Here is a 13,620-nt window from a genome sequence, read left to right on the forward strand (position 1 = left end):
ATCTACTTTTTAATACTTACGACCATATAACGGCATTGTAAAGCTACGTTTTTTTTCAATAAATTTTACAAAATGTATGAGAGAATTTTTTATAAAAGCAACTGCAAATAACATAATAAAAAATCTTTTAGAAAACAGCATACCTGAATTAATGCTATAAAAAACATCAAAGTTTGTAGAAATAAATATTTCTGCGTAAGTAACTTTACAAAAGATATTCCTTTTAAGTAGCTATCTTGGTAGTAGTTTATTTTTAACTTACAGCTGAAAACTATTTGTACATCTAAAAATGATAATTAAATGTTAAATGGTAAGTACTTAAGTATCGACAAGTCACCTGTATAATTTTTAAACGTTAAATGAAAATCAACAACATATTTTGACCTTAATGAGTTGAAATATTCGTTTTAATTATGTTCTAGTATTCTTATTATAGCTAAAAATTGTTATGCAACAAAAATTTACGCAACATCAAACTTCATTGTTTTATACAATTTCTTTTTAAATCAAAGAAAAATTCTTTTCTAATTAGTGGTTGATGACGCATCAGCACCTGATGTGGCTTTTTTTCTGCTTCTGAAAGTAGAAACATGGTTCACGTGTTAAAACGTATAAAAGGAAAACGTTTTGCTACACGACATAGCAGTTCAAAGACTGCATTTTAAAAAGCACATGGTTTTAACATATTAGTTTTCAAGTGATTTTACATTTTATTTTTTGTTGGTTGAAGTATTTATGAAAAACGTAAAGCTTGTTCAACAGTTGCTTCTATGCATCAGTTATAAATTTTTCTTGAAAATATTAACATTTTCAAGTAAAAACGCAAAAAACTAAGTTTTTGAGGTGACTGTGTTTAACAATAAATAAAATAAAGCTTAAGCATTAAGATAACTCGTGATTAACAAAACAAAATCATAGAGTGTATAAATATGAAAACTTTAGGTTATAAAGTATCTATGAAGGTATTAATCGTCTTTTTAATTGTTGTTTTTAACGCAATCAGTGAAGCTACAGCTACAGCTTCTTCACAAAAAGGTTAAAAATATACTGCTTTTATAACAAAATCTAAAAGTTTAAAAATTTGTATTCTAATTTTACTTCAGTTTTATATTAATTAAACGTATAAGTAACTGAGTCTAAATTTTTGTAGTTCATAGAAAGAAAGTAATGTATAGTTGTTTAATTGTATTTATACAAAACTGTTCTACAACTATTATAATACTTATACGATTCACGTTTTAAAATAACTTTTTTTTTTCTAAGCCAACTCTCTTATTGTACAATCATTTCTTTCTTTTAAACTTTTTTAATAATTATATATAACTTAAACGATTAAATACAACTAAAAATTAAAAAAAAAATAAAATTGTTTATTTATTATAAAGTTAAATCAAAATAATGATTATATATCATAAATAGTATTAGAAGTTATTTTTGAGTGAATAAAATAGTTATTACGTAACGAAAAACAAAAAAGTAACAAACAGTTATAACTTTTATGGTAAATATAATATGAAAAAACAACTTTGTACACAATAGTTGCTAAATTTGTTAATTATCACACAGATTACATGCACAAAGCGGTGCATCAAAGATTAAACTGGGAACATGCTAGAACATATTGTATTATAAAATTTAATGGAGATCTTATTCAGTACGACGAAAGACTTTTCACAGTTGAAGGAAGAAGGTTGATTATTTGTTTGTTTTTCAAGTCATTTGTTAGCTTTAAATTTTTGTCATTACTAAATAACCGCGTTGAACTAAAAATATTGACGGAAGCTTGCGGAAAAATTAATGTAAATATGTTTCAACTTTGTATTTTGTTGTTAGTTTTATACAATTTCGTCTTAGTTTAAGAAGCACGTTACTTTTAATTTATAACTTTTTTTCTTGTATACTTTTGTTACAATTATTCAAAATATTTTAACTTTGAAAAAATCATTTTCAGGGAACTTTCGAACAAGTATGGGCTCAAGTACAACTGGTATCAAACTGGAATCAGACGCGATCCTGACGACTTTTCGATATTCAGAAGATCGGGTGACGGCCAAGCTGTGACGTTCTCAACAAACAGTTGGCGCCCTCACAACCCGCGAAGCGTGACGTCATACAATTACGTGGTTTACGATGCGGGCAGCAGTTGGAACGAAGTGTTAAACTGGCGAGGTTCCAGTAAAAATTATTTCATTTGTGAACATTCACAACCCTAAAATTATTGAAAACTTTGTCTTTGTTGAGATGCAACTACTGTATTTATAAAACTTTTTTAGTATTTTTTTATTAATACTTTGTTGAAAGCACAAAAAAACAACTAATTGTATAAAAAAATCAAAATAGTCTACAATTCTCAATACAACAGTATCATTTTAATTACTTATAATATCTATGATATAGTAGCACAAAGTAAAAAATAAGTTTAAAAATGATAAAACATTTATATTAATTAATTTGATAGATTTTTTATTTAACAATACTTTCTTTTTATAAGATTGTAGCTTGCTTTAAATAGAACAATAAAAAGTTCTCAATTTATGAAGCTACAAGGAGACAAACTATGTTTTGTTTTGCAGAACAAGTGTTATTGTTTACTATAAGAAATAAGTAATATTTTGTTTTTAATAATTTGCACAAATAAAACCTATAGTTTTTTATTTACGAATAAGCAAGAATAGAATGTATTACGACAGCATTTAAGTGTTTTGTGTGTTTTTTATGAAGTAAATTAGTTAAGATGTTTCAACCTCTATAGCTCAAGTTTTTATTTTAATTTAGTATGGGTTGTAAAAAATATAAGAAATAACCCTTAGTCAAGATCGTTTAAAAAAAGATCAAAACTTTATTTTTGTCTAAACTTTTAAAACAGTTTCAATGAGTAGTTTTAATAGTTTCTATTGAGTTGGTTAACGTTATGTATCTTTTGATAAAGTTCATATTTCTGTATATTGTTTTTTTTTACTGGTTAGCTTTTCTTACTTGAATTAAATTTTAAACTTATTTAGTATTTTGTTGTTTATTTCTTATTGTATAACTCTATTGGTTTGTTTTACGTTTGTTTGAAAAAAATTAGTTATATTTTAAAAATTAAACAGTTTATTAAGTAGTTTTTATCGTTCAATTCAATTAAACTAACTTGTCTGCCCAATAACTATCCGTAATAAAATTTAAAACAATTAAATAACCAATTCTTTTTGATTGTATTCAAACTACAGTTATACAGAAGCACTAATTTATTTTTAACAATAAGTAAATACTGGTAACGACTTTTAAAATTTGTTTTTGTTAAAAAAGAACAATGTTGTTGAATCTAACTTTATCATAAATTTATATTTTTATCGTATGTTGAATACACTACTATTTTTATTTATGTCTGTATAGAAAATCTGTTCATAAACTTGAGTTCAGATTTTTATTCGTACATTTCTATAAAAGTTTTTTTAAAATTTAATTGAATTAAAGTAGTAATTTAGTTTCATCTACTCTTACAAAAAGCAAATGTTAGATATAAAGTTTGAATTATTTAGGTTAAGAAAACTCAAAAATCATTATACTTTTTAAGGTTTATATTAAAAGAACAATGAAACACTTGCAACATAAAAATAGGAATTAAAAAACTGAAATAAATCTTTATATGTTAAAATATTTTATTAAAGTTTATGTTTGATTTAACTTTAGGAAAATACATTCAAAAGAATAAATTTACTACTAAATTTATTAACTATTACAGCTACAAAATAAAAAACTTTAGAAAAACAAAAGATTCAGTATCAGAGTTCTAGTAATTTTCAAGAACCGAAAATTGTTTAAATGTTTATTCATTAACAAAAAACGTTGGTTTCTATAAATGCATTTTATTTCAATACTGCTTAACTGCAATACTTAACTGCAATAATTCAGTACTGCAAGATAACCTACAGGTTTTTGAAAAACAAAATAAAAGTTTTAGTAAAAACAAAATACTTGTTCAGCATAAACAAGCGATAAACGTTTTCGTCCTGAATTTAATATAGTTTAGGTAAACTTTTCGTCCGAAACTTTTAAAACCGAGTTAGTGGTTCATAGTTTAGAACGTGGTACTTAGTATGTAGATAAAGAACGTGTATAAATTTTAAACAATATACGAGTGCAAATTAATATCATGGTATTTTGTAATCATTTGTTTTATAAATTAAATTTAAAGATTATTTTGAGGAATGAGAACTTATGAATAATTAAAAGTCAACGCACTTTAAAATATTTTCAACAAACTAACTTAATATATATTTTTTCTAACTTATCTTTAAGTTCGTGCTACTCAAAGTAAGCATAAGTCAAAAAAATGTATTAAACTATAACAGTTTTAAATAAAACTATTTAAAATTAAAATTTAATCATTTGCAGATAAACATCCTATTGTATCAAATTCACTTGAATAATTAAGTAGTATTTTTTTAAGTACTTAAAGACGGTTTAATCTTATGAATTAGTGTTTCTTCAAAAAAAGTTAAAATAAAAAAAGTTAAAATGTTTTTTTCAGATTTCATTAATTTATATAGCATCGTTTTATGTTTAATACTTTTTTAAACAGTGTGTAAAAAACACTAATGTAATGCAATTTAAAAAAATAACAAACGGTTAACCTACTTAGCTTAGCTAAAATATAAAATGCAAACGTGCGTGTTATTATTTTGGCAAAAGATTTAAGAAATCTTTGGATGTTAAATAACCAAACTAAACTTTCAAACATTTACGGTCTGTATCAGTTTTTTTTTTTAATTGGGCCATCTCAGAAATTTATGGGATATCGAATACAAAAAGGGCTGTAAGGAGATAATGAGACCACAATCTAAAACTTTCACTAGTTGTTCGAAAGTTGATGATTAAAAGCTAAATAAAAGAGTTTTAGGCGTACTAAGAGTTAGTTTTTTGAGAAATCTTGTTGGAGGGTGCTATAGTTTTTTTTCAAAGAGGCCTCATAAAACTACGGCCTCATCATAGTTTTTCTTTCCTCAAAATTAAATACTATATTGTAAAATAAGGGTTAATTTGGTAAGTACCTTCTAAAAAGAGGTAAATTTGATAATAATCTTCCAAAATGGGGTAAAACATAAAAAAAAGATTAGGAACCCCTGATCTAAAAGGTTAATTAGTCGTAAGAAACTATATTTTAAGTCAAGTTCAAACTGAACTAATGTAACTCCTTTGTATGATTTATTTTATCAGTTTTATTTTTTTTTTATACTCTAAACTTTTTAAAGAATAAAATATGTTTCAGTGTATAAAAATATATGTATTGTCCTTACTTTTAATAAGTTTGTAAACTTTTTTCTTAAAGATATTTTAAGTGTTCATTATTTTTTGATGATTTATACAAGTATATTGGTTTAATGTTTATAACTAGTTTTAGGTACTTAACATATGGGTTATTTGTTATTAAACTTGTAAAGATAATTTAAGCTAATAAATTAAAGAACATCTGTTGTTTTAATAAGTATATATTTTATTATAATTATTTTATAACTCCATGTTAAGAACTTTTCTCAAATGTAACCAAACTTTTAGATTTATTTCTAATTTATAATACGCAAAAACAAAATTAATTTTTATCGAATTAGAAAAATCACTGTTTGAATATATCAAAAGTTAAAATAATTCATACGTATTATTCTTCCTTTTGTTAAATAAATTAAAAAAACACCTCTTTCAGTTAAACTATTGTTTTAATAACACCTTAAACCAAATATAAATAAAGTTTGTTTGTCTAAACTCCGTTAATACTTTATAAAATACGCTAAACAACATATAATAAGGAAATAAAAAAGTTATGAGAAATGTTACTTCGAAACATTAAATTTTCACTGGAGATTTGTAAAGAATTTAAAAAAAAAGAAAAGCATTATAAACTTTAGAAATAAATCAGTTAATGTAATTTATTTGAATTTATGAGCTTTTTATAAACTTTTTCTGTACTTTAGATTACGCGTATTATAAATATATATATGAAAAAAATCGGTTTTTAAGTTTAGCGTCATGAGTAATGACTTTTTTTTTTGTAATTTATCAGTTTTAGTTTTAATGGTATTTAATGCTACTAAACTATCAAATAAATAAGGGAATACTATGAGCTTTTAAAATCCTATATATGTACTATTTTTCCTATGGAATTAATTATAAGTATAAAGCTACTTCTTTTTATACTCTTTTGAAATATCAAAAAATTAACATTATTTCAAGTATATACAAAACTAACAGTAAACTTTACTTCTAATATTTAAGTTAAGAGAATTTGTTCTTGTATTTTTACAAAGTATTTAGTTTTATTTTTACAAAAAAGTACAGTAAAAAAAAACCTTTCAGGTAATTTTTTTTCACTAGTAAATTTAGAGAAAACGAGTTTTATATATTGAACAAGTACTTTTCTTATACAAACTTGCACTACTTATAAACCGAAAAATTTCCAAAATGTATATAAAAAGATGTATGTGAGTAAAAAATACTTAATTAGTAGTTTTTACTTAATACAAACCTTTAAAAAAAACTAAACTAAAGGTATTAAACCATCTAAAGTAGCTGTGTACGTTTTGGTTTGTAAACATGTATACTGTTTTACATACTTAATTTAGTAAATTCATCGAAAACATTTTTTTATATAAACTATATACTTTAAATTTAGCATATAATACATTTTTAACAACCTGAGAACTAATCTGCATAGCGAGTTAAATTTCTAAAAAACGAGATTTTTTTAAAACGTATAATAATATGACGCATCGTTTTATTACTTCTGATAATTTTAAAAAGTTACATGTTTGAATTATAAAAAATATTTCCTACTTGTCAACATATTTTCCAATTAATTGTTTTTTAACCCAATTTTGTTATTGTTTGTAATTTTTTATTTTTTTATTTAAATACTCAAAGATTAAGAATAAAGTCAGACTTAATTATTTAAACAGATGTGTAAAACTAAAATTATCTACTTTTTAATACTTACTTACAACCACATAACGACATTGTTAAGCGATGTTTTTTCTTTTTAATTTCACAATTTTTTTTTTTGTAAAAACAATTAAAAATATTATCATATAAAACTTTTTGAAAACAGCGCAGCTGAATTTATGCTATGAAAAATACCTTATTATTGTAAAATTCAATGCTTCTACGTAAGTAACTTAACAAAAGCTATTCCTTTTAAGTAGCTATTTTGGTAGTAGTTTATTTTTAACTTCTTTATATAGTTAGAAACATATTTTGACGTTAATGAGTTGAAAAATTATTTTTACTTAGATTTTAGTTTTCTATTTTTAGCTGAAAATTGTTATGCAACAAAAACCATTCATTTACGCAATTTTAAACTTCATTGTTATATACAACAATTTTTTAAATAAAAAAAATTCTATTTTAAATTAGTAATTGATGAAATTTCAACACCTGCTTTTGTAAATTTTTTCTGCTTATGGAAATAAAAACATGGTTCCTGTATTAAAATTCATAAAAGGAAAACGTTTGCTACACAACATAGCACTTCAAAGACTACATTTTAAAAAGCATATGGTTTTAACAAATAGTTTTTCGAATGATTTTACATTTTATTATTTTGTTGGTTGAAATATTTGTGAAAAACGTAAAGCATATTCAAAAGTTGCTTTCGTATATGAGTAATAAAGTTATTTAAATTTTTTTATTAACATTTTCAAGTAGAAACGGAAAAAACTAATTTTTTGAGGTGTATGAGTTTAACAATGAAGAAAATAAAACTTAAACATTAAAAAAGCAAGCTCGTGTTTAACAAAAAAGTCACAGAGTATATAAGTATGAAAACTTTAAGTTATAAAGTTACTATGAATATATTAATCGTCTTTTTACTTGTGGTTTTTAACGCAAACATGTCTAGTGCAATGAAAATCAGTGAAGTGGAACCAGTGACGGAAGGATACTTTGATCTGGTATGTTTGCATTTCAAAAATTATTAAGTACGACATATATAATTTTGTCTAGAAACTTTAACAACTTTAAAGTTAATTTTAGTAATTTCAGTTAATAAAATAAAATTGTTTTGTTACCAGCTAAATGTTGAATCTTTAGAAAACGATGAAACATTTTCGGTTGACGAATACTCTCAAGAACTGGTTTGATTTCTTTAATATATTTAAAATCGTAACTAACTCAACACTAATTTTATTAAGTAAAACTTTGACTTAAGGATACTAAGGAAGTATCTGGTTAAACAAAGTTTCTATAATTTTGATTAAAAAAGAACTTGAATAAAAAATATTTAATAACTTCTCTTTTAATACAAAAACATATTTTATCACTTAACTTAGAAGTTCAACTAAAAGCTAATCATTTTTACAAACAAATAAAAATTAACTTGAAAAACTCTTAAAAATGTTCAATTAATTCTTTGTGTAAACAAATTATACTAAAACTAAATAAGATTATATTTAAATTTTGAGTTTTTATACAATTCGTTTAATTTAAGTAAGTTTAGTTTAAATTACACAAACTTCTAGCAGTAATTTTAAGTATTAATTTATTTTCACATTAGTTTTTAACAATTTTAACACAGAGCCAAACAAATGATGAAAATATAAACAAAATGGTTTTACAAATATCAAACAGTGGTGAATACTCAGAATACGTTGGTGTTACTTTTTATTTGCCTGAAAAAGATTATTTGTTGTCAAGTAACTCGGTGCTAGTTGGAAATAGTAATATGAACAATTCAGAAGCTAGAGCTGCCCATATGCCATTTAATGGAACCACGTTTAAAGGTAAAAACTAGCTTTTTAAAAACTTTTCCAAACCTTTTTGTTCTTTTTTTAATGAAGTTGTTAAGCAAAAATATTTTTAGATTAAGAAAAAAGTAAAATTATTATTCAGAAAGTTTAAAGCTGTATGTCCTTTTTGTCATCAATAGTAATGTAATCATTTAGTTACTGAAACTATATTATGTAAAATAAAAAAAAATCACTAAATATTTTTTTTCTGTATGAAGAATATTATTATTGTTATCTTTCAATAGCTGTAAAACTTTCTATTGTTTTAATAAAAATACTAAAATCGAAGTAGTAAACAAAAGAATAAAAATAATTTAAACTTTATAGTCGCTATGTGAAAAGTATAAATTAATCTGTAGATACTTATTTGATCATAGCAATCTAAAAATATTTTAGGCTTTATATAGTAAGAAGTGAAATATGTATTTGTTTTTTATTACAATTAAATTTTTATTGTACTTTATATAGTAAGATTAACCAAATTATAAAGATCTCAACATGCTACTAAGACCTAAACACTATTTAACAATTTATGTAACATTTTAAATAACAATAAGATTGTAACTTAAAATATCTGAAAGTGAAGAACAAAACACAACAATTATAATTTTTTTAAATTGTTTTTTAACAATTACATAAAAATATTTAATTCAGTGTTTTAATTTTATAAAATCATTTGTTTAGCATTTTCTTTTGTGAAATATGTTGTATTTAACTACTTTAATTGTTTTATCTACATTAAATCATTTTAATGGATTAAAATACTTTTTAACTAAATTACAGAAACTTATGATGTAAAAAATTTAAATCTAAAAAACTTGGTGCAAAGTTTTAGCAAGTCTACGCACGCTATGTGCTTAAACTTTAATGATGCTACATTGTATGGCTTAAGAAAGTAATACTTGATAGTTATAATTTTTAACCCTTATATTAACAAAATTCTAAATTGTGTTAATGAACAAATATAGAAACCCGTTTCTTGTAAAAAAATATGTTTTTATTTACATACAGTAGAATAAAAATTTAGTTCGAAACAAAAAATAAGGAAAAAAATATATTGAAACCTTTCACATTTTGTTTCATAGAATTTATAATGTAGATATTATGCAATTTAACAGTATCCTTATTTTTTAAATATAACGTTTTGCTGTAGATGACGAAACATATAGTAGAGCTCAAAGTTCATCGACCAATTCAATTTTGAGAAGTTCAAACATAATGAGTTACTCAATTAACTACAAAGTAAACATCGAAAATGAAGATGAGCTAGCAACAAAGCAAAACAATCAACTTTTATCTACTGTAGACCTCTATTCTCTTTATCCATCTTACTTGAGTGTTCAAATTAGTTCAGCAAACTTTGGCGAAAAGAACTATCCTGACTTGGCGAAGCACAGATGGATAATTAGAACTCACGAAGGCTTTTTCTTAAAGTTGAACTTCAACTATGTTGATATTGAAGTTGACCTGGACACGATTGACGTGTATAAGATTCATGATAACGGAGATGAAGAAATTGTCGATCAAGTAAACACTGCAAAGCAGCTTGTTGTTGAGTTTAAACAAGTTCATATAATTTTTAGATCCGATTGCACTGTGAGCAGAAGCGGTTTCCAAGCTTCAATACAAGCTGTTGAAAACAAAAACCAACTAGAAACAACATCAATTGAAAGTACAACTTTTGCAACAAAAGCTAGTCAAAAACCAACTTCTAAGATGTTAACATTTCCAAACACTACTCCTGTGCTAAAAACTACCGAAAAGACAAATCTTAAATTAACAAGTCCTGAACTAACAACTTCTCAGAAAACAACACCTGAACTACTAACTTTTCAGAAAACAATTCCTGAACTTACAACTTCTCTGAAAACAACTCCAAAATTAACAACTATTGAAAGAAAAACAACTACTAAATCACCAAACTCTAAAACAACAAATTTTAAAGAAAGTACTAAATCTACAGCTTCTTCACAAAATGTTAAAAAAGGTTAAAAATATACTGCTTAAATAAGAAAATCTAAACGTTTAAAAGTTTGTGTTCTGTATATACTTAAGTTTAATATTAATTTAAGGTATGAAAAACTAAATCTATGTAGCAAATAAAAAGGAAATAATGAATAGTTTTTTAATTTTATTTATACAAAACTGTTCTACTAATATTATAATCTTCATACAATTCATACTTTAAAAAAAATATTTTAACTTATTTCTAAGCAAATTCTCCTATAGTACAATCAATTTTTTTCTTTCAAACTTAGTTAATAGTTAGTTATATATAACTTTAAAAATTAAATACAACTTTAAAATCTAAAACACTTAAAAAAAACAGATCATATTTTATAAATAGTATTACTAGGTTATTTTTCCAGTAATAAAAATATTTATTACGTAACAAGAAATCAAAAAATCAAAAATGACAAAAAGTTATAACTTTTTTTATATATATAATTCGGAAAAACTTTGTACACATCAACAAAGTTTTAATAACTATTCACAGAATATACACACAAACCTGTATACAAACAGTTAAGTTGGGAAGACGCTAGGTCGTACTGTATGAAAGAATTTAACGGAGATCTTATTCAGTACGATGAAAGACTTTTCACAATTGAAGGAAGAAGGTTTGTGTAGAATAATAACTACATATATTTATAGTGATTCGTTAGCTTTGAATCTTGACTATAACTTAAAAACCGCATTGAACTAAAATTATAGACAAAATCTTGTAAATAGTAAAATAGCAAAAATGTTTTAACTTTGTACTTTTTTAATACTTATGTACAACTGTTTCTGTTTTTCGTTTAAGAAGTACGTAACTTTAAACATTTCATTCAGTTTTTTTGTATATAATCGATAGAGTTGTTGAAAGTAATTTATGTAGAAAAAATCATCTTAAGGGAACTTGTGAACAAGTATGGACTCAAGTACAACTGGTATCAAACTGGAATCAGACGCGATCCTGACGACTTTTCAATATTCAGAAGATCGGGTGATGGTCAAGCTGTGACGTTCTCACTAAACAGTTGGCGACTTGGATATCCGAGAAACGATGATTCATTTAGTTATTTAATCTATTATGGTTATTATAATAGAGTAGGAAACTGGAAAGAAACAAGTACATATTTTTTTATTTGTGAATATTCACAACAAACTTCTGAGATAGTAAAACTTCAAACTACTGAATTAACAACTCGCATCACAACAAATTTTGAAGAATCATTTTCAAGACTAACAACTACTAAACCAGCAACTAATGAAGTAGACATTAAAAATACTGTTACTTCGGAAGTCGTAAAAACAGGTTAAAAAATTACTATTTAAATTACAATAACTACAAACTAAAACATTTTAGTCTGATTCAGTATAAGTTTTATATTGGTTTAAGCGTAGAGATAACTAAACAAAAATAGATTCAAATATTTAAATGATAGGAAGTAAATATAACGAAAAGTTGTGAGACTGTAAGTTTAGAACTGTTTTACAAATATTATAACACTGATCAACGACATATATTACCAAACTTCTGTACACGTACTAATTTTTCTAAAGCAGATTTTGTTTTACTACTACAGGTTTATTTTATCTTAGACTAATTACATAAGCTTATATTTTGATCAGTTTGAAACAAGCTTATTAACTTAAAATATTTAAAATAAAGTTTAAATAACCTTGAAGTTTTTTTATATTTTAAAATTAGTGCAGCATATTTTTTCAGTTTTTAAAACATAATAGCTTATCAAAAATCTGAGATATATAAATGAAATATTTTTACTACTTTTTTTGATTGCAAAGTTATTTTGTTAACATATTTTTTCATATTTCTATTTATTTCAATAAAAAGAAAATATAGCTGAAATTTGGTTAACCATCTGTTAATCAACGTTTAATTTTGACGTAGAAATAAAATTTATTACAGTTTGGACATAGTTTAGAAAAAAATTGTACGCTTACACAACTTTTTCTAAATTTAATCATTATTACAGCATACATGTTCAAAGCTGTATATCAAAAATTAAACTGGACCGAAGCTAGAGCTTATTGTATGAGAGAATTTAATGGAGATCTTATTCAGTACGATGAAAGACTTTTTACAATTGAAGGAAGAAGGTTGATTGTTAATTATTTAAAACACTTTTTAGTGATTTGTTAGCTTTAAATCTTTATTATAACTAAGTAACCACATTAAATTAAAAACAGTTACAACTAAAATTTTTGACGAAAACTTGTGAAAAATAAATAGCAAACATGTTTAAACTTAGTATTTTATTGTAAGTTTTATATATTTTTTTATTTAATTATTTTGTTTAAGAAGCACGTAGCTTTTAATTTATGAGTTTTTTGAATAATTTTGATAGAATTATTTAAACAAATTTAACTGTGAAAATTTTGTTTTAAGGGAACTTGTGAATAAGTATGGAATCCGTTACAACTATCTCCACACTGGTATCAGACGGGATCCTGACGACTTTTCAATTTTCAGAAGAGCAGGAGATGGTCAAGTTGTGAAGTTCTCAATAAACAGTTGGCAGCCTGGATACCCGAGAATCGCGGCTTCAGATAGTTACGTACTTTGTAATGTTGATTGGAACGTAATAGCAAACTCGTCAGATAGATTTAAGAGATATTTTATATGCGAATATTTACAACCCTAAAAACATTGAAAACTTTATTTTTGTTGAAGTGCAACTATTGTGTTTAAATAAATTTTTCAGTTCTTTTTTTCATAAATATTTTGTTGAAATAACAAAAAGAACTGATTATATAAAAAACATTCAAACAAATGGTCTAAATGTCTCAACACAACAATATAATTTCAATTGCTTGAAATATTTATGATGTGGTAAAGTACAAAAAAAAATGT

General features: G+C 24.3%; 2 protein-coding genes across 2 annotated transcripts; both read left to right on the top strand.

Moving 5' to 3' along the window:
* Positions 1 to 922: 922 nt before the first annotated feature.
* Positions 923 to 3,004, top strand: LOC145840803 (uncharacterized). Its single transcript, XM_082948139.1, has 3 exons — positions 923 to 1,035; positions 1,567 to 1,690; positions 1,952 to 3,004. Exons 1-3 carry the CDS (start codon positions 930 to 932, stop codon positions 2,211 to 2,213), a joined length of 492 nt encoding a protein of 163 aa, XP_082804265.1. The 5' UTR covers positions 923 to 929; the 3' UTR covers positions 2,214 to 3,004.
* Positions 3,005 to 7,840: 4,836 nt separating this feature from the next.
* LOC145841665 (uncharacterized) lies at positions 7,841 to 13,411 on the top strand. The gene is made up of 8 exons (XM_082949018.1): positions 7,841 to 7,925; positions 8,046 to 8,108; positions 8,549 to 8,753; positions 9,913 to 10,746; positions 11,257 to 11,380; positions 11,657 to 12,060; positions 12,743 to 12,866; positions 13,156 to 13,411. Exons 1-8 carry the CDS (start codon positions 7,866 to 7,868, stop codon positions 13,409 to 13,411), a joined length of 2,070 nt encoding a protein of 689 aa, XP_082805144.1. The 5' UTR covers positions 7,841 to 7,865.
* The last annotated feature ends 209 nt before the right edge of the window (positions 13,412 to 13,620 follow it).

The sequence above is a fragment of the Thalia democratica genome, chromosome 7 (genome assembly GCF_965202585.1).
Source record: "Thalia democratica chromosome 7, ktThaDemo2.hap1.1, whole genome shotgun sequence".
In the NCBI taxonomy this organism is placed as follows: domain Eukaryota; kingdom Metazoa; phylum Chordata; class Thaliacea; order Salpida; family Salpidae; genus Thalia; species Thalia democratica.